The following is a 27778-nucleotide window of genomic DNA, read 5'->3' on the forward strand; positions in this document are numbered from 1 at the left end:
CAATTGAAGTGTGCATATAAGCTTTTATTTTGGAAGAGAAACATTCACCGTGTGGACGTATGTCACAGCATCAGCCGTTTACACTGCACCACTAACATTACGTTTCCGGTTCCACCTCGCAACAGTACTTTGGCTAAAGCGACGGCGGGAAGTTGTTTTCGTCAATTTAATACCAAATCAGCAAGAACTACACGGACGGAATTGTTAACGGTCGATAGTTCACTACATATTATTGATGGATCTGTAGTCGGGAATACGCTAACAGAAAATTAAGCTTAGCGGCGTGGGATCCAGCTAACATGGCTAACGTCGGGAACCAACTACCAACACAGGCCGTTAGCAAGCCTGCACCAGGAAAACATGGAAATACACTGCCCCTGTGGGGCAATGAAAAGACTATGAACCTCAACCCAATGATTCTCACCAACGTGCTGTCTTCGCCGTATTTCAAAGTTCAGCTTTACGAACTAAAGACCTACCACGAGGTTGTGGACGAAATCTATTTCAAGGTAACGTTAGCACATGCTAATCCGCATGCTAGTTAGATAACCGCGTCCAGCCGAGCTAGCATTATTGTGATAGCAAGGGATAGCAGCCGTTAAGTAGCAAGCGAAACAGCGATTAGACGGATGTGGATTCATCTAAGTCAAGAGTCAAGAAGATGTCCTCTTAATTCGCGTTATTGTGATTCAATATTTAAGTTATTAGTAACGTGCAAGTAGCGCTAAATAAAAGATATAGCAGCCAAGCTAGGGTGGATCAAATAGCCGCCAGTTGTAAATGTAGAATTCTTTAACGTTATATTTAGTTAATCCAAGCTAAGTTACAATTGTTTATTGGGTTTAAAAACTAAATAATATGTCGGAAAAGAAAGACAGTCGAGCGTTAGGGATACCTGTTAAGTTTTGTTATTAAAAGGGGTCTCGATGTTTCTGTTTTGAAGTGTGTGTGTGTGTATACGGAATGCTCAAAGAAGCCCTAGTAGACAGGTGTATGTGTGAGGTACCTTCATATGGATCCCGCTGTACTTACAGGTGACACACGTTGAACCCTGGGAAAAAGGAAGCAGAAAGACCGCAGGCCAGACTGGAATGTGCGGAGGGGTAAGTGAGAAGTACGTGCTTTTTATATTCCCAATCTTCCCCCCCACCTCCTCTACTTTGTCCTTCCCAGTGTGGAGATATTTCAAAGTGGTCCGGACTTGGTATGAATTACAAACAAGGCCACTGTACACAATTAAATTTCTGATTATTGTACCTCAGTGTTTGAGCTGATTAGTCAGTTATTGTGAAAGGTGAGCTGTGAATCTTGTGCATTGATGTGCTTTATAAACCCGTCTCCTTCATCCCTGGTAGGTGCGTGGAGTTGGGACTGGTGGGATTGTATCTACCGCTTTCTGTCTTCTATACAAACTGTTTACCCTCAAACTGACACGCAAACAGCTGATGGGTCTGATCACTCACACAGACTCCCCATACATCAGAGCACTTGGCTTCATGTACATAAGGTATGGATCTTTGTTTGAGCCCCAGTCAGATTTAATCGCTGAATGACGATTCATTCTTCAGGCATCTTCTGTTAATAAAAATATTGTTTGGACACCTTACAAAAGTGTTAAGACGATAAAATTTATAATTATCCATACTAATCTTATGTGTTGAAATTCATGCTTAAAACATTTCTAACTAATGGATCAAAATAAACTCCTTGTGACATCTCCACACGTACAAAAAGCTCAATCTGTGCTCTCTGCTTTGTTGCGCCTCAGATACACTCAGCCCCCAGCAGATTTGATAGACTGGTACGACGGCTTCCTGGATGATGAGGAGGTATGTCACCCCGGGTAATAATTTAATGTTTCTTTCTCTCCATGAAATGCGCAAACACCATACGTTAAAAGCTGTCCATTTACTCCCCCTTGTGATGCTCCTAGCTGATTTTTCACCTTTGCCTTCATTTGGCTTAATTGTCCCCAGTTTTTTGTCCAAGCTTGAGTAGCTAGGTTACTTGCTCACTGCTCTGCTGATGGTTTTAATCAGGGTAAGTACCACATACGATGCTGAGTAAATCTTTTAGTCAATGTAATATTAAGGCATGCCCTCTGTTTATTGACACGCTTTTATCAGGACTTGTTGCACAAAACTAAATTTGGGAAGAATGGCAATTGCAACATTAACATGTGGACACATTTAAAAACAAATTATAGAACACATGTCAACATTTGAGTATATTGTATATTCTCATATTTAAGTCAAATATAATTTGACCCCAGGCTGTGCAACCAGGCCTCCTCTGATGTTCTGTTGCAATATATTTGAATTGATCAATCTGAAACCCTACCCAACTGGTTAATTCCCCTTGTTTTTTTCTTTAGATGCCCATTGTGCAGCAGGTGAATTGGATATTGTATCTCAGCACTGTTGGTTTGCGTGAGTGCAAAGCGGCTGTTCTCTACCATTTAAAGTTGATAACATTCAACTGGTGTGCACTTACCTGCTCCAGTCTGTGCTTACAATGTTGGCAATTTTTTTTTTATCCTACTTAAGAGCGGGAGGCTCATTAATACTTTTGGGGGAATGAAGAAAGAAGCCAAGGCTTCTGTCTTTGTCCCTTTAGCACAATCAGAAAGTGCCTCAGCGTTCCTCTCTCCCTTCCTTCATTTCTGCTCTGTAGAGAGTAAATGCAGCTACGCTTTGAAGATGCTATTTAAACAGACACTGTGAAGGAAGGGGATTGGTTCATACAGATGTAGTGGTTATCAAAGCTCACGCTGTAAATACAGACTCCAGGAACCGCCAGAGAGAGTTTAGATCAGGCAAACTGTTTGAGATATATATAGTATTGTTGCATCTATTAATAAGAAGCAGAAGTAAAGCCAGGCACATTTGACTGATATGAAAGATTAAGCTAGATGAACAGAGGTGAAGGTTCAGTACTTGGTCATCACAAATAACTGTTTGATTTGAGTCAAGATTGAAAAGGCAATCACAGTAACACGTGTCCTAACTGAAGTTTTTTTTTTCTGTGTCCTTTTTTTTCTGCAGGAGCTTGACGTGAAGGCGGGAGGCGGTTGTGTGATGACCATTGGAGAGATGCTCCGCTCCTTCCTGACCAAACTGGAGTGGTTCTCCACTCTGTTCCCCCGCATCCCCGTGCCTGTGCAAAAGAATATTGACCAGCAGATGAAGGCGAGGCCACGGAAGGTGCCTCAGAAGGAGACGCAGGAGGAAGAGGCGTCGTTCACAGAGCCGGGGAAGCAAGTTGAACGGCGGCATTCCAGGTAACAAAATATTTTATGTCGTCGTATTTTTCTGCCCTTTTATGGGTAACTTAATGGAAAGAAGACGTTTTGGCCTTTTTTCCTCCTGATACTCAAGACTCAAGGTTTCTTTATTGTCAGTTTCCCTATATGTTCACGATATACAGAAAAATCTAATAAAAAATCTAAATGAACAAAATGTAAAGGAATAAAAACAGGACAAAAATAGACATAGTAAAGTATACTACTATACTTTACTATAGTAGTATACTTTACTATACTATAGACATAGTATAGTAAATATATAAAATCAGCCTATGTACAACAGTGCAATGTATGATTGTAGCTTGAGTTTACGATGCACACAAGCCTACGTACGTGGGTCTTGTCCTTCATCACTCTTTTCACCTTCCCGTGCAGCGTGCTCCTGATCAGCTTCTTCCCGTTACAGCTCTTGAACCTGACACCTTCCACGCTACACGTGTATTGATCCAAGGTGATTTAGTGCACACAGTGTGTTATAAATTAAGCCGTAACATACCGAGAGTGGATATGTATTGCAGATACCCGTAATTCGATTCGTTCCAGACAGAATGACTACGAAGAACATTTCTGTTTTGTCACAGCATTATTCCCTCTGGGGCAAATTAGCCCACTTTTGTCAGTTCGTGTATATGGAGCTTTCACTTTAAGATGTCCACCACAGAATTTTTGAAATCTAGGACTTATATTCTGGGTCAGTCATAGAATATTCATCAGAAAACGCTCTCATTTCAAATGTTGACAGTTCAGTTTCCACAATTAAAAACCATCTGTAACAGTTTTGTACAGATGAATTGATTGAAATTGACTTTATTTGGCGTTCACGCCAAATAAAGTCAGTAAATTCTCTCCAGTGTGTGATGTATACTACTTTTTGATTTTGTAATAGTTATATTGCACACCATCAGCACCTGGAGGAAGAAGGGCTGTGCACAAGGACTTTGTACCTTGATGGCGTCAGTAGTTATGTTTGTTCGTTTCAGTTTTAAGTGGAATTCCTCTAAACTGCTGGTATTTTTTTCTTTCCAGGTCACCCAGACGGACACCGAGCCCCCGCAGGTCGCCCAAGCGGTCCAGGAGCAGGAGCCACCATCGGGAGAGAGACCGCCACGGCCCCAGCTTTGATCGAGAGCTGGAGCGAGAGCGTGACCGCCAGAGGAAGGAGAAGGACGGCAAGGACGGCAAGGACGGCAGGGATGGCAGGGACGGCAGGGACGGCAGGGACCGAGACAGGGAGAGGGGGGACCGAGGGGACAGGGAAAGGCGGCGGTCCCGTAGCGCAGACAGAAACCAAGAGCGCAGAGAACGCAGAAGGAGCCGCAGCGGCAGCCGAGAGAGGAGGAGTGAACGCAGGGAGAAACAAAGAGACGGAGGGGATGACAAGAGCAGGAGGAAGGACAGGGACCACCATAAAGATCGAGGTACAGAGAGGGAGAGGTCCAGGGATAAGAAGAGCAGGGGAGAGACTGACGACCGGAGGCACAAAGATGATAGAGAGAGGCACAGGGACGAAAGGAAGGCCAAAAGGTCGAGCCGTAGTCGAAGCAGGGAGAAGAGGCACAAAAGTGGGGGAGAGGAGAAGAGCAGGAAGAGAGAGCGCAGCCACAGCAGAGAGAGGGACAGAGAGAGAGACGGGGAGCAGCGTTCTCACAAACGCAGTCGCAGTAAAGAGAGGAGCCACCATCAGCGAGAGTCCAGTAACGACCATAGTAAACACAGTGAACGCAGAAGGAGTCAGAGCACTGAGTAACTGTCGCCTCGCAGCAATATTACTTCTTCTACTCCTGTGTTTTTCCTTCCTTCCTTCTTTCTACCCAGCTGTCTGGTCGACCACTCGTGCTAAAGAGAAAGAATGTTGGTTTATTGGACATCTGGAGTTGTCGCCTTTGGCCCGATGTAATGTTGCTTTATGTTTTTCTGCTATTTCAATCCAAGTTAGACCATTGTTAGTCTTCACTTGAAATCCTAAGAGTGAGAAAAATGGCATTTTAATTTTCTATGGTTCATGTTTTGGCCCTGGAAGATATGGGTTTGTACATAATGTTTGGAGGCTGTCTGCACGCGATGAACGGACCGAGCTGCTTTTCCTGCTGGGTTTGGTGCAGTCTGGACCGAAGGCTCAGCTCCACACTGTCATCACATACTTTATGTAATTTATAAAGAATAACCGTTACGTTTTATTTTCAAGCTGTACAAAAGTCAATACATGCTTATTTTTAAAGTTTGACTAATACTGCGGTGCATTTGTCAACGGTTAGCTGGAAAATGGCTAAGCCGGTGTAAAAAAACGGTTCAGGCCCCGATCGCGTGCAGACAACCTGAGAATGTTTTAATCCTCTAAAGGGCAGTCTGCAAAGGGTAATTTTTACCACACACACTTGAGCCCTGCTTGTGTTGTGTTTGGGGTATTGCTCTGTTGCATTTTGTTTTCTAATAAAACACTTTTACAAAAGTCGCTTGTTCTTGTTTTGAAAGTGGACGGCATGCGAATATCACACAGACACAGTTGTCATTTGCAAGTACAAACAATACTTGGAACAGTTTTATCAGAATATAGACTGAAAATAATTTGCATATTAAATTATACAACAGAAATGGCAAAAAGTAAATACACTGCACATGTTAAAACACTTCCTGATATATATTACCTTTAAGAGGGCTACTGTATAATTTACAAAAAGCGAATATAAAAAGCAGGAGGAACAAATCCCTTTATATAAAACATGTAACCACCAAACAAATGGACAAAACCTACTTCTATAAAGGATTTTATACAAAAAAGTAAAGTAGAGGCTTTTATTTTGAAGACCTCTACCTATACTCTACACTGTCACCTAACATAGCTCAAGCTTTAATTATAAATTGCGCAGTTTTTTCTAAGCCCGTAGAAATGCAAATGTCAGAGATAACCCCACATTAATCCCCAGATTTAAGGCTGAGTTATGAGGAAAAGATTTGCCACTGGAGGCGTGGAGACCTCAAACTTCTCCCACCGAAGAACTTCTACTGTGAAAACCCCTCTCCGGTTTGGACGCACACAGGCTCCGACTCTGCTCCGCTGTCTCCCGTGTAAATGGCCGTCACGGTGAAACAGTAGGTGGAGTCCGGGCTCAGGTCGGTCAGGATCATGCTTTCCCCGTACACCGTCAGTTCCTGGTGCTCACCGGTGCTGCCTTGCTTCTTGACTAACAGGCTGTAATGGGAAGCAGCTTCCACTTCAGACCACTCGATGAAAATCACCGTTGACATTGCTTGTTTGACGTCCAGCACCGGAGCTGAGAGGCCTCCTGGTGGAAAGACAAGCCAGAGTTATTTATGACTGGATTATTTTTTCACAATACATGAAGAATTTAGATTGTATGAAAGCTTATATATTTATACATGAAGCATTTTTTATAGATTTTAGGTATGTACTCACCGTTTGCTGGCATTTGTTGGCTCACATCTCTCCTCCTGCGTCCTTGTGTCATCACTAAAGAGAAATAACTTCAGTCAGTACCATGTAACCTTATACAGCATGTCCCATGCACACTCATATCACTTCCTACCAATTGCGACACTTGTTGCGTCACTCTCTCCGGCTGCGTTGCTGGCTGTGATCACCAGGTTTGTGGAGGCAATGTTGTACAGAGAGCAGGACAGCCCCGTGGTGTTGCAGAGCTGGGCTCTTGGCGTTACACTGCTGTCATACACGGTGTAGCCGGTGGCGTACGCTGAGGCGTTCCACGAAATCGTTGCAAAGGAGCTGTTGCCACTGTACGCCACTCCTGATGGCTGACATGGAGCTGGGAGAGGAGAAATAGGATTTTAAGGAGTGTCATTGCTATCCGGTGGGGGTGTCTGGTCTGGTCTACTAGGTGGGTGGTACATGTCTAAGTGGCATCCACATGAATGAATGCCAGCTCCAAAAGTTTCCCAGCAGAACATTGGATTGTCACTAACGATGGTCGGCGTTATTAACTTCTCCTGGCAGTGGTCATAATGTTATGCCTGATCAGTGTAATTCACATTCCATCTGTGTAAGTGATGGCACTTGTCAGCTAGAGCATGCAGTGCAGTCTACCTGTGGTTCCATTGAGAGGCGCAGAGTTGTCACTCGTCCCCGCTGCGTTCCTGCTCTGCACCGTGGCGGCGTAGGATGAACCGCAGGGCAGAGGAATCTCAAAGTACGTCGTGCTCGTCCAGTAGGAGGTGATCTTGAACATGGTCTCGCTGTCTCCCAGCAGACTTCCCGTCAAGGTCAGCAAGTACTCTGTGTCGGCGCAGGCGATCTTTGTCCAGCTGAAGTGCATCACCTGGACCTCCATCGCCATCGGCAGGAGCTGCACCTCGACACCATCTGGGGGGCAGGGAACTGAAGAGAAAGACAAGTTCATACACTGACTTATTTAAATATTAAAAAGTGTTTGATGAGTGCCGTGCTTCTCCTGTACCTGCTCCACTCTGCACGGGGTCACTGAAGGAGCTGTTGCATGCCCCATCTGAGGCCTGGACAGAGAAGTTGTAGACGGTTCCACAGTTAAGGCTGTCAATAGAACAGGAGGGGGTTGTGCTGTGACAGTAGAGCATGGTTCCATTTCCATCCTGAGCACAGCCATAATAGTCTTCAGCATTATCGCTGGGCATCCATGTCAGCATCGCAGACTGATTGTTACAGTCAAAAGTAACCGAGAGTCCACTCGGTTGGCAAGGACCTGCACGCAAGGAGACGTGAGATGATATAACTCTTCGTAAAAGTTGAATTACTGTAATAACGTTAGGCTCTGATGATTCACATGTCTGAAATCAAATACCTGTGTTCAGTGTTGCATTTTGACTGGCTTTGCTGGAGCAGTTCTCATGACTGGCGGTCACAAACACCGTATATCGCTGGTCACAGTGGAGCTCGGATATGCTGCAGTTACTGGAGGTGGTGGCGTTGCACGTATGCACGTGTCCATCTGCAGCCGTAGCGACAACGTGGTAGGTTTCAGCAACCGGAGAGGGGGTCCAGGATATCAAGGCACTGCTGTCCTCACAGGAGGGGTTCACCGTCACGCCTCTGGGTGGACAGGGCTCTGTGAGAAAGTAAAGACGAGTTATCAAGACTTGAATTTAAATTTCTCATCCTGACGTGCATAGATTTTCTAATTAGATCACAAAGGAGTTTATAGTTATCTAGGTAGGCGGTTTTCAACTCAGAGCTGTGGACTCCTCCGATCAGTGCTAATATAAATCCAGGGTCAACTTTCTGAACTTTGCAACTGGTCGAACATTTTTAAACATGATTTAAAGTCCCTTCATTGTGGAACTTTGTGAACTTTACAGGCACTGGACGGCAGACTTTGTTGCCTTTGGAGAGAGCCAGGCACGCTTGTGTAGCTTCATAAGAGTCATATTTCCTAAAATGTGGAATCACTGCTTCAAGTGGTCACATGTCACAAGGCTGATTTACACTCCACTGTTATGAGAAGATAGAGAAAAGCTAAATGTACCCATGCTAACTCTGTAGGGCGGACTTCTCATGCTGCTGCACCGGTCTGACGAAGCAGCTACTATGATGGTGTAATGGAGGTCACACTGCGCTCCGTGCAGGTAGCAGCTGGTGCCTGTGTCGTTGCAGAACAGGTAGGTGCGATCGCTGGCTTCGGCTGTGGCAGCGTACAGAGTGGTTCCGTCGCTGCCCTCCATGAGATCCCATGTCACGAGGATGGAGGAATTGTGACACTGGGGGAAGGCTGTGATAGCAGAGAGGGAGCAGGGCGCTGGGGGAAGAGACCTATTTTATTAACACTGCATGGAGGAATATTTTCAAATGACAAATAAGTGCTTTTAATACAACTAACGCACCTGTCTGCAGGTCGATGGTGGCACTGGGCCGACTCTCACACTCGCTGTTTTTAGCGGTGACGCTGAAGTTGTACAGCACACCACAGGCCAGGTCTTCCACCTCACATGTAGAGTTGGTGGATGCGGTGCAGTTGGCTGCATGGTTCTCTCCTCCCACAGCTGTAACCAGGTAGCTGTCCGCCCCAGAAGCAGCATCCCACGATATCCAGGCAGAATTGGTGACACAATCCAGGCTGCCTCTGATTCCTTGAGGCTGGCAGGGAGCTAAGTACAACAAAATCTGAAAGTTAAATTGCTGACTCAACGGAGGGATTTGTGCAAAATGGGTTTTGGAGTTTTCATACCTGTCTGGATGCTGTGGGTCTGACCGTGCTGGCTGCGGCACTCGCCTCTGACAGAGGTGACCTGAACGGAGTAAGTATTTCCACATGTGGCGTTGCTGATGGAACATGCAGCGTTTGTGGTGTTACACGAGCCGCCGGTTCCTCCGTTCGCCGCAGTTAAAGAGACCAGAAAGTGGTCAGCGTCTCTTACGGTGTCCCAAGAAATGGTCAGGTCGTTTGATGAACAGCTCACCTGGGCACTCACGTTCTGAGGCGGGCAGGGGCCTGAGAGCACCAAGACAGTTTGATTACACATTCACAAATCTGAAACTGAAAATATTTGATATGCACTGCACGGACATCAGTACTGGAGAGTGTCTCTCTAACCTGAGCTGAACATCAGAGCCTGACTCTGGATGCTAGAGCAACTGTCGTCCATGGCAACCACCCGAACAGTGTAGCGGCTGCCACATGTGAGGCTGGCGAGGCTACAGCGGAGGTCAGAGGTCTGGCAGCTGTCGTTGCCATGGCTACTGTGGGCCGTCACTAAGTACCGAAGAGCCCCGCGGCTCGCCGGCCAGGACACGACGGCAGTGTTGTTGGCACAGTCCATCACCACTGAGACGTTAGTGGGAGCACATGGCACTGCAGATAGAGACAGCAGGAGAGGTTAGTCATTACATAGATGGCAGGAGGGCGACAACTTCGTCATGTCGGATTCAAAGTTCAGCAGCAATAACTGAAGCCCTGAAATGTTCACATGGCCATAAAATCAGTTAGTTTCACTACTACACAGCACCGTGCTCGTACTAAAGGTTGCAGTAGCAGAAAGAAAAAAAAATATATTTATATAACAACCATTTACACCCACCTGACTGCACACTTGTGGTGTGACTGGAGGTGACGTTACACTCCTGGTTGGAAGCCGTGACCGACACGGAGAAGTTGTACCCACACTCCAAGCCAGGAACACTGCATGTGTTGGTGTCCGACATGCACATCTTAGAGATGCCGGTGTCGGTCTGCATGGTGGCTGTGTAGTAGTCTGACCCATTACCGGGCTGCCAGGTTACCATGACGATGCTAGAGAGACAGTCCTGCCTGGTGGAGACTCCCATGGGCGGGCACGGCCCTGGAGGAGTAAAGACACACAAGTCGATGTCAGGTCACTTTTGGCTCGCTGTTACATGTCAGTAATTTCTGCTTGACTCATCTTTAAAGTGCACCTACACGTCTGTACGGAGGCGGAGGCGCTGGAGTTGCCGGGGCAGTGCTGGCTGAGAGGCGTGACCGTGAGGCTGTAGTTTTGTCCGCAGGTTAACGCAGAGAAGTCTGCCGTGGTGACGTTAGTGCTGAGGTCAACTGATTTGCCCCCTGCCTGTGCTGACACCGTGTACATCTTTGAGCCGCTGCTGGCGTCCCAGCTCAGAGAAACGACGTCCATGCCGCAGTTCACAGAGACAGACAGATTCTGGGGCACACAAGGCTCTGTAAGGAAACAAAGATGATGCGTAAGTCAAAACAAAGGCCTTTGGATACATCACGGTTGTAGCATAAAGGATTTTCTATTTGATAAGACTTTATTTTATATGTCTGTAGTTTTTAAATAGTTTTCTGAAAATAACTGTAATATTAAAACAGGAAAAACAAAACAATTAAACAGATTTTAATAAGTCACAGAGCTATTTCTATTAATTTACTAGAAACTTGGTCATATAAATTGACATTTTTCTTAATTTTATAATGTAAGATTATAACATTTTCCTCATACTTGATGCTATGTTTTCAAGGAAAAAATATATAGACCCATTAACTAAAGTATTATAATTTCAATCTTTCCATAACATACCCATGTGGATGACTGAGCTGTTGCTAGGCAGGCTGCTGCAGTTCTCAGCCTTTGCCTTCACCACAACGGTGTACTCCTCTCCACAGTGGAGGTCGTTCCATGTGCAGGAAGTGCTGTTGGTGAGACATCTGTGACTGTGTCCATCAAGGCCAGTCGCTATGGCAATGTACATTTTGGCCCCATCACTGGGCCCCCAGCTCACAGAGCCAGTGTTAAACTCACACTCCACATGGGTCGCCACGTCCCTGGCTACACACGGGGCTGTGGAAAGATGGTGGACACAGAACACGCTCAAAAAAACACGGAGTCAAATATAACAAAATGCATGTATCCAAGACGTATTCAAGGTCCTACTGGTTTTGAAGAAGGCCGGACTGCTGGGGACGCTGTCACACTCGTTGCCCCGTCCTTGCACTGTGACGTTATAGTCCTGTCCACACGGTAAATTGGCAGACAGGAGGGCTTGGGTTGTGTTGTGGGTCAGCGTGTATCCGAGGCTCCCTTTGGCTGTAACTAAGTAACTCTCTACGCCGCTCGCTTGGTGCCAGGAGATCTGGACCTGCTCGCTCTGACAGTGAGCCTGAATTGAAGCAATCACGGGCTGGCAGGGCTCTGAGAGGAGCGGGAAGAGAAAGGAGAAAGAGAAAAAAACAGTTAAGATGATACCAGTCTACCAGCTGGTAGCTGTCGCAGGCTATGATTAGTACACAAAATGAATTTGCTGTTACTTTCATGATAAAATTATAGTTTTGATCAAACTAAAATAATGATTCTTTGAGAACATTGCAGTTGGAGGAAGTTGCATTCAAGTCTAAGTTAAAGTAAATAAGAATCTTAGAAGTGAACTCAAGTATAGTACAATACTAAAAAGGTGTATTTAATTAGTATATATACAGAAACACTGTTTAGCTTCTAGCGTACCTGTTTGGATGAACACGGCGCTACTGGCCTGGCTACAGCAGCCTTGAATGTGCGCTGTGACGGTAAAGTTATACATCTCTCCACAGTCCAGACCGGGGAACTGACAGGTAGATCCTGTACTGTTACACGTCAGCACTTCGCCTCCTGGGGTCTTTGTGGCGCTTGCCATGTACAGTTCAACGTCAGATCTCTCATCCCAGGATAGGACAGCAGTACGGGAGCCACACTGCAGGCTGACAGCTGCACCCTGAGGAGTGCAAGGACCTAAGAAAGGTGTTGAAAGTTTAGTGTTAAGCTGTGACCAAATACTACACATACATCAGCCAAGTATGGAGATTTACTGTAAAAGCTCACGTGTGGTGATGTTAGTGTATGTCCGTGCTGCGAGGGTGCATTGCTCGTTGGTGGCGTTGAGGCTGAGATTGTAGGTCTCCCCACAACTCAACCCTGCCACTTTACAGCTGTTGTGCTGAGTTGTGCACAGAGTTTGAAGACTTCCCCCGACAACAGCCGTCAGAGAAATGTTTGATGTGCCATGAGTGGAATTCCAGGACACCACAGCGTCACCATCGGAGTAACAGCTGACTTCTACCTGTATCATTCTGGGAAGGCATGGAGCTGAAGAAACATGCATGAGAAAAATAAGGGGGAAAAAAAATAGATGGCAGAAGATCACACAGAAAGACAGGTGCAGAGATTGTGCCCAGGATTCCAACCACTTGTACACCACCTGTTCTGATTTGATATACTCAGTATTTCTTTACCTGATATAAGGGACACCACTGCACTATCAGAGCTGTTGTACCGCTGCCCCAGTGCCTTGACCCAGACGCTGTACACTGTGCCACACATCAGCCCGGAGACAGCACACATGGTGTCTGTGTCTGTGCCGACACAGGACGCGTAGTGTCCGTTTCGGTTGTCAAAGTAGGCAACGTATCCCACAGCGAGGTCGCTCAGCTGCCAGGACACATTCGCAGTAAGTTGTTCACACAGTATGCTGGCTTGAACGTTGGCTGGTGGGCAGGGCTCTGATGAAGGCGAGAAAACATTTGAACGCATGAATGACAGAAACACAGAGACCTGCACGTGGAGAAGTTGCAAGTTTCCGATCAGAAACAAACCTGTCATGAGGTGGTAGGGTGCAGAGACCACAGTGTTGTTGCAGGCATAGTTTCGGGCCGTCACGGTGACGTTGTAGATGTGACTGCACTGCAGACCAGTCAGGGAGCAGCGAGTGTCGTTTGTGTCGCATGTGACGGTCGGGCCTCGGTTCGTCACAGCTTGAACAGAGTAGAAGCTGGCACCTCTTGCTGCGCCCCACATCACTTTGGCACTGCTCGCATTGTAGTGGACCGAGAGGTTCATAGGAACACAGGGCTCTGGAGGGGACGAGGTATTGAATTAAACTGTAACATATGGCCACAAACGTGATGGCTGACATGGTGCAGACAGGTGAACACTTTATGTCGTACCTGTTGTGAGGTATCCTGACATTTGAGCAGAGCTGTTACAGGTTTGTCCTTGAGCCATTACAGTCACGCTGTATTTCTCTCCACACTGCAGGGAGCTCGGCTGACAGTGTGTGTAGTTGGTGGTGCAGCTGTCTTTGTGACCAGAAGAAGCTGCAAGCATGGTAACGTAGGACATAGCTCCGATGCTGGGTGACCAGGATATGGTGGTAGAGAGGGCCTCACAGTTCATCATGGCTTTGATGCTGCTTGGCTGGCAAGGGGCTGAGGAGTTAAGAAGAATATGACTTGTAGCTGAATATTAAAGTGGCAATAATGTCATTTGATAATGTATAAGTGGATCTTTGAGCTCAGATTTGATTTAACATCATCACTTTCCATACACCAAAAGTGAAGAATGAGCATCTGTGTATAGAAGACAAAGTGTGTATTGTATGTCTGCAGCCACGACATAAAGAGAATTTCTTTACCTGACATAAGAGAGACCACTGTGCTGTCAGAGCTGTTGTACTGCCGCCCCAGGGCCTTGACCCAGACGCTGTACACTGTGCCACACATCAGCCCTGAGATGACACAACTCGTGTCTGTGTCTGTGCCAACACAGGAAGCGTTGTGTCCATTTTGGCTGGCTAAGTAGGCAACGTAGCCCACAGCGAGGCCGCTCAGCTGCCAGGACACAGTCGCATTAAGCTGCTCACAGTCCACGCTAGCCTGAATGTTTGTGGGTGGACAGGGCTCTGATGAAGGAGAAAACACACACATGTAAAAATGTAAAGGCCTTCCTGTAATAGTACGCCTTCTTGATGCAGTGACTGACCTGTCATGACGTGGGAGGTTTCAGACGCCATACTGTCACAGACCTGGTTTCGTGCTATCACAGTGACGTTGTAGATCTCACTACACTGCAGGCCAGTCAAGATGCAGGAGGTGTTACTGCCCCTACATCTCAACATGGAGCCCTGATCCGTCAGAGCCATAACAACGTATGAGCTAGCGCCGCTGGCTGAGCTCCACACCACCAGGGCAGAGCTCATCATGTAGTTGACTGAGACATTCGTAGGAACACAGGGCTCTGGATCAAGACAACATTAATTAGTTTTGTTAGAGTTAAGGTAACTCCTTCAGGTTTGAGTTAAGAGTCCAAAGATCTGAGTTGTACTCACCTGTAGTGACTGTGGCAGGGGCACTGGCAGGACCAGGACAGCCCGTATGCATGCCCTCCACAACAACAGTGTATTCCTGCCCACACGCCAGGTTGTCAAGGTTACAGGACGTGCCCATTGCACTGCATGACGAATTGTCTCCACTGGTGGAGGTTGCCTGGACGCTGTATCCTGTGGCTGCAGCGCTAGTGCTCCAGCTGACCAGAGCTTCGTGTGTAGAGCAGTTCAGGTGAGCCAACACATTGGTTGGAGAACACGGGGCTAGAAAAGGAGAGAAGATCAGCTTCAGATTTAAGAAATATTTTTTATTTGCTTTCTTGCAAAGAATTCAATTAAATAACTGACACTTGTTTGCGTTCCAGTGATTATGCTAAGCTATCATGCTGCCAGCGATAGCTTCCTATCAACACTACACACACAAGAGCAGTGTCGTCTTCTCATTCAGTTAAAATCTCTTACCAGTGAGCTTCTCTACAGGAGTGCTGATCTCGCTCATGCATACATTAGTGTGTCCCATCACACTGAAAGTGTAGAGCTGACCACAGCTCAAGTCCAGGAAGGAGCAGCTCCTCTCAGTGGAGTCACAGGTGGAGTTGACACCTGAGGCAGAGGTGGCCATGACAGTGTAGTTCTGCGTTGTGCTGCCATGGTCCCACTTTACTGTCATGACGTTGGAGCTACAGTTCTGGTCAACAGTGGTGTTCTCAGGTTTGCAAGGAGCTAAAAGTGGTTAAAATACATGTAATTATTAATGCCTAAGCATACTGTACATCATTTTAAATTTAATAGGAACATGAAGAAGCTGTACCCACCAGACTGAACCGCGTAGTCCGAGCCAGCGATGATCTGGCAGTGAATGGAGGCGGAGGTGACAGCCACCTCGTAGATCTTGCCACAGTGCAGCCCATGGATGGAGCAGGAGTTGGATGTTGAGTTGCAGGATGCCCTGTGTCCATCTGTGCTGATGGCCCAGGCGGTGTAGTCATCTGAGCCTTGGGTCTGAGACCAAGTCACATTCATCACGTTGGTGGTACACTCTAACTTGGCTACTACATCTTTTGGCAGACAGGGAGCTAGGGGAAAGAGTTTGATGAGAACATGGTTTATTTTGAAATTCAGGTTTCACATGAATGTGTTTTCATGTTCTTCTGTCTAAAGGAGCGCGTTATCAGACTCTGCTTAAGGTCTTGCAAACTCAGACATAACTATTTAAGATTATGTTTGGGAAGATATTAGAGTTTCTGGTAGCTTGTCAGCCAAAAAAGCTGCAATCATTGACAGGTCGGTGTTCTGACACAAGTTTAATCGTGGATCTACAAAATAGTACAATAAATGCTAGATTTCTAGAGTGTCTTATTTCCATTGTAAAGACATGATGTGTGCAATAAACAAAATATATCTGCATCTTAGTTTTCTGTCTTGTGTTCTTCAGTTGCTTGTATTGTTTTGAAGTTAGAACAAATGCATCAGTAACTGTATGATAAATCTCACACTCTGACTATGATGAAAGACAGAAGATGTCTCCTTGGAAGCTATGGCATTGTTGCTTCAAGATTCTTGGATTTTGCATCTATGGCAGTGAGTCTCCAAATAAGCCTGCATTTGTCTCTTACCAGAGTCAAACTGAATTTCAGTGTGTTTGCTCCTGTTGCAGCTTTCTGTGGAGGCCACCAGTGTAGCAGAGTACGAGCGGCCACAGTGAAGCTTCACAGCACAGGAGGTGTCATTGGAGGAACAGGACGCGACGTGGCCGTGCTCTCCTGTCACCTCCACAGTGTAGAAGCCTGCTCCGCTGCTTGCAGCCCAGGAGAAATTCCCGTTATTCGTCCCACAGTCCACACGAGCGGTTAAATTTGAGGGCTGACAAGGCGCTGGGGGAAAGCAGGACATTATGCACTGTGAGTTCATTCTACATTAGGATGATTTATTGTTCTACCCCCATTGCAGCAGGTAAAACTCTTGCAGTGGTTGCTATAGAAACCCGTCCTACCTGTGCTTATTTCTATTGGTGGACTGTAGCTGCTGCGGCAGTTTCCATCCTGGGCTGCAATGCGGAAAGCATACCTCTGTCCACACGGCAGGTTAGACAAAGTGTGCGAGGTGTTCAAAGTTGTGTACACTGAAGGAGCGTGTGTGCCGTCTATCCTCTCGGCTTCTAAAAGGAAGGTGGCCGCGCTCACCGCACTCCATGAGAGGGTCAGCATGTTTGTGTCACAGCTGACCTGCCCCGTCAAGTTAGCGGACGAACACAGAGCTAGAATGGTACAAAGAAAGTAAGTAAGAAGTGTTCTTTTTATTGAATCCACCTAAAGCCCCAAAGACTGACAGTTTCCTCTCACCTGTTCTCAGCTCTACTGCTGAGCTTGGCTTGCTCCGGCAGCCCCTGTCCTCAGTTACCACAGTTACAGAATAGGTTTCCCCACAGTGGAGGTCAGTGAAATTGCACGTGTTGGAATAGTTGGAGCTGCAGGTGTGAGTGTGCCCATCATCAGCAGTTGCTGTTGCTATGTACAGATCAGCCCCGGTTACATGAGACCAAGAGACGGTGCCGTCCTCACAAGCCTGGGACGCACTGATGTTCCTGGGAGCACAAAGGCCTGCAGAGGAGGGGAGAAAAGGGCTTTAAATCTGTGTTCCTGAGCAGAAATGTAGGTAAAATATTACTTCAACACACCTGCACTAAAGCTGTAAGCTACACTTGGGTTTCCTGTGCACATCTCAGAGTACGGTGTGACTGTGACACTGTAGGTTTCGCCGCAGTGGATGTCAGGGACTTGACAGCTGGTAGAGTTGGTGTGGCAGTGGTGTGTGTGCCCATCCTGGCCTGTCACTGTCACATTATATCCTAGAGCACTGGGGCTTCCCACCCACGTCACCAGGGCAGAGTGGTTGGCACACATCAGAGCGGCACTCACATTCCTCGGGGCACACGGAACTGGGAAGTGAAAGGGGAAAATAAATGGTTGACAAGGTTGTTATAAAGTGGCAATATCTGACATTTTGACTTATAGGAATAGTCAAACATTTGGGGTATTATGTTTTTTCACTTAATGCGCAGATTAGCATATTTTCGTTATTTACCTGTTTTAAGGGATTCGCTGACACTTGTGCTGCTGTTGCACTCCACCCCCTGAGCTTTGACAGTTACGCTGAAATCCAAGCCACAAGGAAGATCTTGGAACTCACAGCTGGTATTTGTAGTGTGGCAGCTATCTTGATACCCTTGTCCTGCTACCTGAGCATGGAAGCTGAGGCTCCTCACAGGGTCAGTCCAACTAAGCACTGCCGTGTTGGTGCTACAGGTATAACGCTTAGATATGATATCTGGAGAACAGGGAGCTGAAAAGGAAGCAGAAGACAGATTATGTGAGTTTAGCAGATGCAAGAAGCAAGTGCCACGTACTGTACCGTCTCCATTACAAACACCAATCACCTGTGGTAATATTGGTGCTGCTTCCAGGTGCACTGTCACAGTGGTTCCCTCGAGCGGTGACCCTGGCCATGTAGTTCTCACTACACAGAAGATCTGTCAGGGTGCAGGAAGCAGTGGCCGAGCTGCATGAAACACTGTGGCCGTTTGCAGCTGTTGCATTGACTGTGTAACCGGTGGCATCAGCCATTGGTATCCATGACAGAAGAGAGGAGTTGGTGCCACAGATTAGAGAGCTACTCAAGATAGAGGGAGAGCAAGGAGCTGAGAGGGAGACAGAAAGGAACAGCGATGAGAAGTTGTTTCTAAAGCCACATAGAAATAATCTGTTTTCCCTTTGTGCTCGTGACTTCTACCTGTCATCAGGACCACTCCGCTTGCTCCAGTGCTGTTACAGTTGGCATCCTCAGCCATCACAGTCACGTTGTAAATTTTTCCACACTGCAGCTGATTCAGCTGGCAGGAAGCAGTACTGGTCCTGCAGGTAGTATAATGTTGAGAGCTGCTCTCTTTAGCATGCACAGTGTAAGCCACAGCCCCGGCAGCTGCAGCCCAGGACACTGTGGCCGTGTCTGAGCCACACTGGAAGACGGTAGTTATATTGACCGGGTCACATGGTCCTGGAGGAACAGGCACATAGTCGTCACATGAAGTATTCCAAGTCGAGAAAATAATTTAGAAATTCATAAAATGTGCAAAAATATGTAAACGCCACCTGTCATCAAAGTTCTTTGACTGGGAGCGCTGGCGCACACGCTGTCATGGGATGTTACAGTGAGATTATACTGACTGGCACACTGGAGGCCAGCAAAAGAGCAGGTGAGATTTGACGAGGAGCAGGTTTCAGAGGACCCACTGGGGCCCGTCAGTATCGCTGTGTAATAGGTTGCACCAAGGGAGGCGTTCCAGGAGGCCCGAAGAGAGTTTGCACCACAATCTGTCACGGCTGTTAAGCTCTGAGGGGAGCATGGTGCTGGAAGGAAGATATCAAAACACATACAAAAGTCACAAAACATCATTTGTGGACATGTGTGCTATACTTTAACGTTCAACATACATATTACCTGTGTGAAGTGTCTGTGCTGGGCTGTATGATCCGCTGCAGCTGCCAGAGGATGCTTTGACAGAGACATTATAAACCTGGCCACACTGAAGGCTGCTCAGTACACAGCTGGCACTGTTAGTGTTGCAGGTGACGGGACTAAGGTTTCCATCCAGAGGCATAGCGGTGGCACTGTAGTTGAGGGGCACGGCGGATGCAGTCCAGCTCACTGTCACGTCATTGGTGCTGCATGACAAGTCTGTGCTGACATTCCCTGGAGCACATGGCACTGACAGAGAACGTAGTGAGAATTAGTCTGAAAGGCATTTCCCAACCAACACTCATCAAGTTATTAACAATCATTTCTGTCTCACAAAATATGTTGCGGCTAAGATAACAGCTTCATAACATCTAACCGTCCTCCAGCTTAATATACATACATGTTGTGGCAGATGCTTAATACTTTGTAAGATATTAAGTATATTTGAAATACTTTTCATGTTAATTTGAACATGCTAGATGAAATATAATAGGCTTTTCCCCATCAGAGTTAAGTGCCAATCAAAAGATGTGTAGTACTCTCTCAGTACCTTGATCTTGCCTGTAGGAGGCACTGTAGTTGCTGACACAGGAGCCGTCCGTGGCCTTCACCATAATGTCATAGTTTCGGCCGCAGACCAGGTTACTCAGTGTGCAGTTGGGGCTAGAGCTGTTGCAGGTGAGGGTCTGTCCATCGTTGGTGGCTACCACAGCATAGCTCACTGCATTTTTACTGGGGGCCCACAACACCTGGGCAGCTCCAGCACTGCAGATCAGCTGGCTGGACACGTTAGAGGGAGCGCATGGCTCTGCGGAGGAAATCAAATAAAACATCAATCGCTGCCAGACAGGCCAGAAATCTCTGTATCATTGACATAAGCGTGGTGGTAGTCAGTGTTACCTGTGTCCAGAGAGACAGTGCTGCTCAGTTGACCTGCACACTTGTCATCAGCTCCTGAAACACCAATGGTGTAAACTTCCCCACACTGGAGCCCAGGAAGGCTGCAAGAGGTTTCACTGGTTCTGCACTCAGACCTGTGACCTCCACTGCTCACAGCTACAGCAGTGTAATACTTGGCGCTGTCACTGGCGACCCATGAAACGGGAACAGGATCTGGAGCACACCTGTGCACGGCTGAGACGTTGGTGGGAGGACACGCCACTGCGGGGACAAAAACGTGAAGCAAGGTGTTAGGAGGTGTTTAACAAAGTTCTTCCATCTAATCGTGCATTATCTGCGTTTCATACATGTTTGCACCATGACATCTGGACTCGGCAGACTGAAGCACGACCCGGTGACAGAGAAGACGGTCACCGTGTAGAAGCTTCCACAGATCAACCCCTCCACGATGCACCGAGTCTCTGTAGAGTTAAAGTATTGGTCCTGGCCCACTCCTCTGGAGATGATAGTGGTGTAGTTCTCTGAAGGAATGGAGATGTTCCAGCTGATGGTCAGCTCACCGGTGATGCAGGTCACACTGGCCTTCACATCCTCAGGACCACATGGCACTGAAACACAAAGATACAAGACATCCTATTTCACTGACGTAAACAGTTCTCTCTACCAGTCAGGTGAAAATCCTCTATTTTTATTTGCTTGGTTTAATGTCTGGTTCTGGATATTAGCTGTGGATTCTGCCTTTGTTTCAAACACCCGGATACCTGAGTCCATGCTTATTGACATCGAGGTGGACGGACAGTTTCCATCATGGTAGGTGACGGTGACGTTGTATTTCCTTCCACATGGCAGAGAGGAGATTTTACAGTTGTTGACTGTGCTGCTGGTGCAGTTGAGCTGAGCCCCGCTCGGATCCACTATTGTCGCTGTGTAGAGACCTGTAGGCCGGTGGTTCTGCCACACTATCAGAGCATGATTGGCGTCACAGTCTCTGAATGCCTCAATGTTGGTTGGAGGACAAGGTGCTGGAAGAGATCAGGAGGACTCAAATGGCAGTGACTTCTGATTTTAAAAAGACCTGAGTTTGTTTCACTCTTTCTCTGTGACACTCACCAACTGTCTGACTTACCTGTCATAAAGGTGACCTCGTGACTGGCGGTGCTGTTGCACTCGAGATTAGTGCCAATAACGCTAGCAGTGTAATTCTGTCCACAGTTGAGGCCCTCAATCAAACAGTTGGTGCCCACTGAATTGCAGCTGTGAACATTTCCGCTTGCATCTTGAGCAACAGCGATGTAGAATATGGCACCGACGCTCGTCATCCAGTTGAGTCTCGCAGAATCCAGGCTGCACTCCACAGACGCTGAGACATGGGTGGGGGTGCAGGGAACTGAAGAGACAGGAAAGGTTTGTGTCTCAGGGAACAAGTCAGATTAACAGTACCCACTGTCAGGCAATGTCAATGTCAGGCAATTTCCCCATTGTCTGCAATTTCCCCATTGTGGGACAAATAAAGGTTTTCTTATTCTTATTCTTATTCTTATTCTTATTCTTATTCTTATTTCACCTACAAGGAATGACAAAAAAAACAATCAATTGTGTCGTGTCATGCGGTGCTCTCAGTACGTACTTGTCTGAGCAACTTCTCCCAACACCTTGTCAGTGGAGCAGTTGTCATTGGAGGCAACAATCCACACACTGAGATGTTCGCCACAAGGCACCCCGGTAACTACACAGCTGTTGGAGGAGGAGGTGCAGTTGTAGGTTTGTTGCGTGTTCCCCTGTGCTTCTACAGTATAAGAGAGAGCTCCGGCAGCAGAGTCCCAGGATGTCATCAGCATGTCAGCGTGACACACAGCATCTGTCCTCACGTTTGTTGGTAGACAAGGAGCTGGATGAAGACAATTCAGAAGTATTATACAAAGAAGGATATGCTTTTTTTTTGTCTCGTACATGTAATAAAAAACGATTTTCTTGACACTACTTCAATCGTCAACCATGCAAGTAAGTGATCACTGAATTAGAAACAAATCCTACTCACACGTCCGGACAAACTCGGAGTGGCTGACTGCGCTGTTGCACTCAGAGCTGACAGCATACACATTGTACCTGTAGTACTGACCACAGCCCGTGTTAGTGAAGGTACAGCTGTTGTCTACTGTCCTACACTGAGTCTCTGTGCCAGCGTTGTCTATGGCCGTGGCCACGTAGTAGAAGGTGTTGTTGGTGGGCTCCCAGCTAAAGACGATCACATTGCTGGAGCACTGGTGGCTGGCCTGAGTATTAGCTGGTGCACAGGGGACTGGGGGAAGGAGATGGAGAATGAGACATCAAAGCATGATCAATGCAGAGGAAATAAGGGATAAGAGTGGAGATCACATTTTGCGATCCAGTGTCTGTGTTTACATTAGTTTGACTTAATTCGCTTCCTATTGTTTGAAAGTTCTCAATTAGATCAAGAACTTTTTCTGGCATTTACGTCTGTTTACAGCTATCACTTTGTCAGAGCAGACAGGCGAGAGTAACGTGTATGCTAGCGACCAGATTAATTCCCCAGTGAGTGTGTCTCCTTCATCTTTAATTTTTCAAACTGATACTACAGCTGACCTTTAAGATAACTCCCTGGTTCAATAGCCTGTAAAGAACTTTGGATTGGCTGGTGTTGGATGGCAGCTCTTGTTGGCTAATGTGAGGGTGTGTTTTGCCACTCAGAAAAAGAAAAGAGTATAGGATACCATGGGAAGAACCTAAACTGCTCCCCACAGGGGAGACCTGTGGGTAAGGTTTGTGGTGATGTCGGCGAGTGTCTATGTGAGAGTGAGAGAGGTAAAATGAGAAGGTGTGTGCATGCCCGTAAAGACAGGTGATGAGCCGCAGACAATACAAGCATTTAAAAGGGAATGACTGAGGATTTATTTGTCATCATGTGTGCAGGTGCTGCCCTCACCTGTCTCAAACAAGGAGGAAGCGTTGGAGGTGCTCTCGCAGTCATCAGACATGGCCGTGACATGGACCTTGTACTTCTCACCACATTTGAGCATGATGATCTGACAGCTGGTTGAAGCAGACGTACAGTTGAGGGAAGCCCCGGTGCCGTCGACGGCCGTGGCCCTGTACAGATTGGCCCCGAACACTAGATCCCAAGTCACTGTCACCATGCCACCGGAGCAGCTGTATTGCACGGAGACTGTCGTGACCGGGTTGATAGCTGGAGAAAAAGAAAAGTGTAGGTGGCAGGTATTCGTTTTAATTTTGACTTAGACTTAGACTTAGATAAACTTTATTGATCCACAAGGGAAACTGCTTGGTCACAGTAGCTTAGTTGCACGTAAAAAAACACTGAACTACTGTGACATGTCTGCAACATGTCTGCAGCAAACGTAGAAGTCTAGTTTATTCAATGGATCTTAAAATTCTCTATTTCTATGATTGCTGCACCACTTCCGTCCCAGTTCCTGCACGAGAAATTTACAATGTTTTATCGGTTAACCCGTGAAAAGTTGAAGGAGTGTTAGTTCTCAGGCAACGAACTGACCTCAAACATCATCATAATGAACCGTATGTTCGTATTTCTCTGACTGACTTGTGGCACACAAAAAGAACTAGGCCTTACCAATCACAGTGCTTGGGAAAATTTTCAATTTTATCACTTTCATTAACCCTTCAAAGTAAAATACTCACTTGAGGTAGTGTGTGTGACATTAGCGGTCTCTCCAGGCTCCAAGAAAGTACTGAGTGAAGATACTCCCACTAGGTAGGTGGAGCAAGGCTCCAGATTACTTATATCCATGGATGTTCTAAAGGTGTTATTGATGACTGGGGTGTTGCTGGGGTTGTCATTGTCTCTCACAATCACTTGGTAAAACAGGACTTTATCTACAGAGTTCCACGTCACTCTGGCTGTGCTCTTCCCGGTGGCTACCAGAGTCACCCCAGTCGGCGGCTGCACCACTTCCAACAGAAAATAAAGGCGTTAATCTTACGAGTCCACAAATCACAATGCACGGTTTAATATTATACTAGGAGAAAACAAAAGATGCATCCTGTGTGCACTTACATGTCGTTATTGTCCTTGTTTTACTTTTGGCGCTGTTGCCTGCACTGTTGGACGCGTAAATGTAGCAGTTGTAAGTTGTTGAAGGTGTCAAGCCATCCACTTGTCCGTGCAGGGTTGTGAAGGTGTGGTTGTATCTCCTCAAAGGAGAACTAAGATCCTCCACAAACAGGATATAGCTGTCGGCCCCTATCACGCTGGACCACTTAAACTTTATAGATGAACTGGAAATAGCTTTTGAAAATGTGATCTGAGATGTAGCAGGCACTGTGGGGAAGTGAAGGAAGGCATTCAGTGATATTCATCAGAGGAATTCCCACGATTTATTCATCTGGTTATTAAAAAAAAAAAAAAAAAACGTGTCCTTACCTGTCATGCTTTCTTGAGCATCTGTGCACACCAAAGTCAAATTAGTAAAGACCTTCAGTGTGATTTGATAGTCATACCCGGGTTTTAAGCCCTGGATTATTCTCTGCGTACTGTCTGGTCCCTGCATCACCACCACTGGAGCGATACTGGTGGAGTTCACAACTCTGAAGTCTAGTGTATAGTCTGTAGCTCCACTGTAGCTGCTCCATACCACTTTCAGGGTTGAGGCGGAAGGAGATGTCACTGACACAATATTGCACCCTAGAAATGATGGCAAAGGTGAAGATCAACAGGTATTTCAAATGCAATGCGAAGGAACATTAAATATACAATACAGAGATCAATACAGTAAAATCAGTGTAAACGTTCTACTGACCCACTGAGGCAAAAGAAGAATAAAGACCAAACAGACATGCTATCTATACAGTCTCTACAATACATTATCATCAACATCTATCCATCAGCCAAAACCTAAAATCTCCAGGACACACACCTGTAGCCACAACATGATTTATCTGAAATAAAAAAGAAAAGAGAAATACAATAAATTACTAAATATTTGCCACCTGAATTGAAAACAAGAATGTGGACTGAATTTAAAATGTATAATCACCTGTAAAACAGACAGTAGGGAGACTGACAAAATAAACGTCCACATCGTATCCGTTGTAAGTGGCAGGGCTCCTGTAAGTCACACCTATACTGCACTCAGCAGCTCGTCTGAAATCTTTACACGCTGAACGCTGTAGATCAACCTCATGGGAGCCAATCAGGAGGTCCCAAATGAGGACAGGTAGATAGATAGATGCCTGTGGGCTCCTTGTCATCATGAGAAGGAAACAAAGTATCAGGCTTGTTTGGAAGAGCTGGGGGGCAATTTCAACCCCCAACGCCACTGCACTCAGACACTTCTTCCATGGTCCAGAAACATTTCACCTTTCAGTCTGGGGGTCTCCAGCAGTGCTGGATCAACTTTGAGGATGAAAATATAAGCTGTAACACTGTTGTCTAAATCCATATTTCTTTAATAACACTACATGTCTATAGAAATAGGATTACCCTATTAGAAAAGTAATCTGATCCTCACAGTATGTCATCCTGCGTGACTGAAATGTGAAGTGACCTTAGACGTCCTTCCTGGATTGATGTCGTTTTTCTCAGAAGTGTTCTGTCATTAGACATTGTTGTATAAAATCTTCCCTTTCACGGCTGATGAAAACAGAAATACGAAAATGTTTCCTGTTGTCACGTCCTGTCGTGTTTTGGTTGTTGCTGGCTTCATGTGGTATTTTGTTCAGTCTTTAGGACACAGGTATATGGACATATATGTCACTAACAAGAAAAATGTCTTTTGCTATAACTGCAAAAATGTATATCTTGTATAAGTATAAAACTAGTTGACTTATAAGATCACATATAAATAACCAATAAAATCATATAAATAGATTCAAAGGCATTTTCTTTTTAAAACAAAGGCTTACAGGGAGGATTAAAGGCGGGAATAGAGACAGATTTAAGACCAGACAGTCAGACGTACACACACATATATATGTATATATAAATACTAAGACATGTAATGGAACCAAGCCATCATTAATACGCCTTTGCTTTTCCTTGTATATGACTTTCAGTGATACATTATGAAGGTAATGTATATAATGTATGTAAGCAACAATTAAGAAAGACGATCCAGGCACACGCAGAACAGTGATGGCTTAGGTGTTTGCAAATTTTAATACAGATATACTGTGTCCAAAGCACATAGGCTAGGAGATGATTGCATATATTGTAAAATCCCTCCTCATGGCCATAAAATAAACTGAAGCAACCCTCTATACGGTAGAGAACAAATAGGTGAAGAGTTTGATATAGCTGAAAGTATTTAATTGAACAGATAAATAAATGAAGGTATCATCAGCATAAAATGAAAATAAATTTGAATCTTTTCTATAACCTAGCAAAAAGTAGAACAAAAGAAACTCTAGAGTCACAAAAAGAGAAAAAAAAAAACTTTTCAGAATGCAGAAATACATCTATTTAGTACAGTACTTATTTATAGGTTGTATGTTTTTCTGCAGGGAGTGTTACATAAATTAATGCGATAGCTTGTCAACGAAAAGGTCCACACCTCTGCCTGAGCTCTTCCCGGCTGCTTGTGTTTGCCTTTACCACCAAACCCATTGTCCGTATTCAAATCACAACGCTGAAATGCATCTGGTTGGGTGTCATGTAGCTTGTGTGCGCCACAAGCGTGAAACCAAACATTCTTGAATGCGTGCACGATTCGCAAATTCACTGTTTTGTGAAGTTTACCCCTGGGATTTTTCACCGTCTTTGCTGCTTTTGTTGAATTACTGTATATCCTACCGTATCAGAGTCAGTGCAGTATGCTGACACATACATGACATGTGCATATGTTTAGAAGAAGAGATGCTGTAATCATCAACAAAATCGAAATCATATCGTTGGAAATATGGAAATTACAGCACCTTACTGTTCTGTAATCTAATGTGTACGCCCCCAAATGCTGAACTCTTCACTGAGTTGAACAGAGAATTAAGTATTTGTAATGCAGATACTCTAGCTTGTATCTCTGGTAGTGGTGAGTGACCACAATAGACAGTATTGATGATTGGGAGGGTAGTCAGAGATAAGATAACACATAAGTACTACTGATCCCCCGTAGGAGAAATCCAGGTTGACACAGCGACATTAGAGTAAGAAGACAGTGAGAAAACACTGTAATCATGAACTATGTAATGAGAAAAATAATCTGTCTGACCAGTCTGACCACTGAGAAAGCTTTCTACACTAGCCTACCCAGTTTGTTGGCACCACAGGTCCCGGTACCACCTCAAAAACAGCACATCTGACCAGTATAGTATATTGTTCCTTTAGTAGTCAGAACTTCCAGGTGTCTATCATTTCCACTACCTCCCTACTGATGGTGACAAAGGCGGAGGTCCTCTTGACTTGCTCCTACCAAGTACCATGCTTTAGTCAGATGTATGTATCTATGACAGATGTTTATCCAGTTTTCCTAACATTCTCTTTACTGTCCTTCTGGCCTTAGGAAGATGGGTTCATC

General features: G+C 45.8%; 2 protein-coding genes across 3 annotated transcripts; one reads left to right on the plus strand and one right to left on the minus strand.

Moving 5' to 3' along the window:
• Positions 1-110: 110 nt before the first annotated feature.
• Positions 111-5741, plus strand: prpf38b (pre-mRNA processing factor 38B). The gene is made up of 6 exons (XM_084546479.1): positions 111-509; positions 1035-1103; positions 1356-1507; positions 1769-1829; positions 3045-3280; positions 4331-5741. Exons 1-6 carry the CDS (start codon positions 300-302, stop codon positions 5049-5051), a joined length of 1449 nt encoding a protein of 482 aa, XP_084402605.1. The 5' UTR covers positions 111-299; the 3' UTR covers positions 5052-5741.
• Positions 5742-5830: 89 nt separating this feature from the next.
• On the minus strand, positions 5831-25492 carry LOC311489407 (uncharacterized protein). 2 transcript variants are annotated; one of them, XM_084546478.1, is made up of 46 exons: positions 25304-25492; positions 25184-25205; positions 24691-24951; positions 24325-24588; positions 23949-24218; positions 23215-23475; positions 22309-22569; positions 21898-22158; positions 21397-21657; positions 21032-21292; positions 20618-20878; positions 20271-20531; positions 19921-20178; positions 19353-19619; positions 19004-19261; positions 18645-18908; positions 18292-18552; positions 17940-18197; positions 17533-17793; positions 17198-17455; positions 16849-17112; positions 16472-16729; positions 15671-15931; positions 15318-15578; positions 14859-15119; positions 14513-14767; positions 14166-14432; positions 13699-13959; positions 13348-13605; positions 12988-13254; positions 12578-12841; positions 12224-12487; positions 11657-11914; positions 11303-11563; positions 10684-10941; positions 10325-10585; positions 9841-10098; positions 9475-9738; positions 9131-9394; positions 8776-9045; positions 8095-8358; positions 7735-7995; positions 7365-7655; positions 6850-7086; positions 6720-6773; positions 5831-6585 (listed from the first exon to the last, which is right to left on the minus strand). In XM_084546478.1, exons 1-46 carry the CDS (start codon positions 25346-25348, stop codon positions 6305-6307), a joined length of 11397 nt encoding a protein of 3798 aa, XP_084402604.1. In that variant the 5' UTR covers positions 25349-25492; the 3' UTR covers positions 5831-6304. The 2 variants fall into 2 exon arrangements, with proteins under 2 accessions (XP_084402604.1, XP_084402603.1); XM_084546477.1 differs by having other exon boundaries at positions 5831-6588.
• Between the last annotated feature and the right edge of the window lie 2286 nt (positions 25493-27778).

The sequence above is a fragment of the Chelon labrosus genome, assembly GCF_963514085.1.
Source record: "Chelon labrosus genome assembly, chromosome: 6".
Classification (NCBI taxonomy): Eukaryota; Metazoa; Chordata; class Actinopteri; order Mugiliformes; family Mugilidae; genus Chelon; species Chelon labrosus.

Excerpts from the sequence above, each read along its gene's own strand:
- prpf38b (XM_084546479.1), top strand. The coding sequence starts at position 300 with ATGGCTAACGTCGGGAACCAACTACCAACACAGGCCGTTAGCAAGCCT. Across the intron at positions 510-1,034 it reads TGGACGAAATCTATTTCAAG|GTGACACACGTTGAACCCTG; the intron begins GTAACGTTAGCA and ends CTGTACTTACAG. Across the intron at positions 3,281-4,330 it reads GTTGAACGGCGGCATTCCAG|GTCACCCAGACGGACACCGA; the intron begins GTAACAAAATAT and ends TTTTCTTTCCAG.
- LOC311489407 (XM_084546477.1), bottom strand. The coding sequence starts at position 25,348 with ATGTGGACGTTTATTTTGTCAGTCTCCCTACTGTCTGTTTTACAG. Across the intron at positions 13,255-13,347 it reads ACCCTACCACCTCATGACAG|AGCCCTGCCCACCAGCCAAC; the intron begins GTTTGTTTCTGA and ends CGCCTTCATCAG. Across the intron at positions 9,046-9,130 it reads CACCATCGACCTGCAGACAG|CGCCCTGCTCCCTCTCTGCT; the intron begins GTGCGTTAGTTG and ends CTCTTCCCCCAG.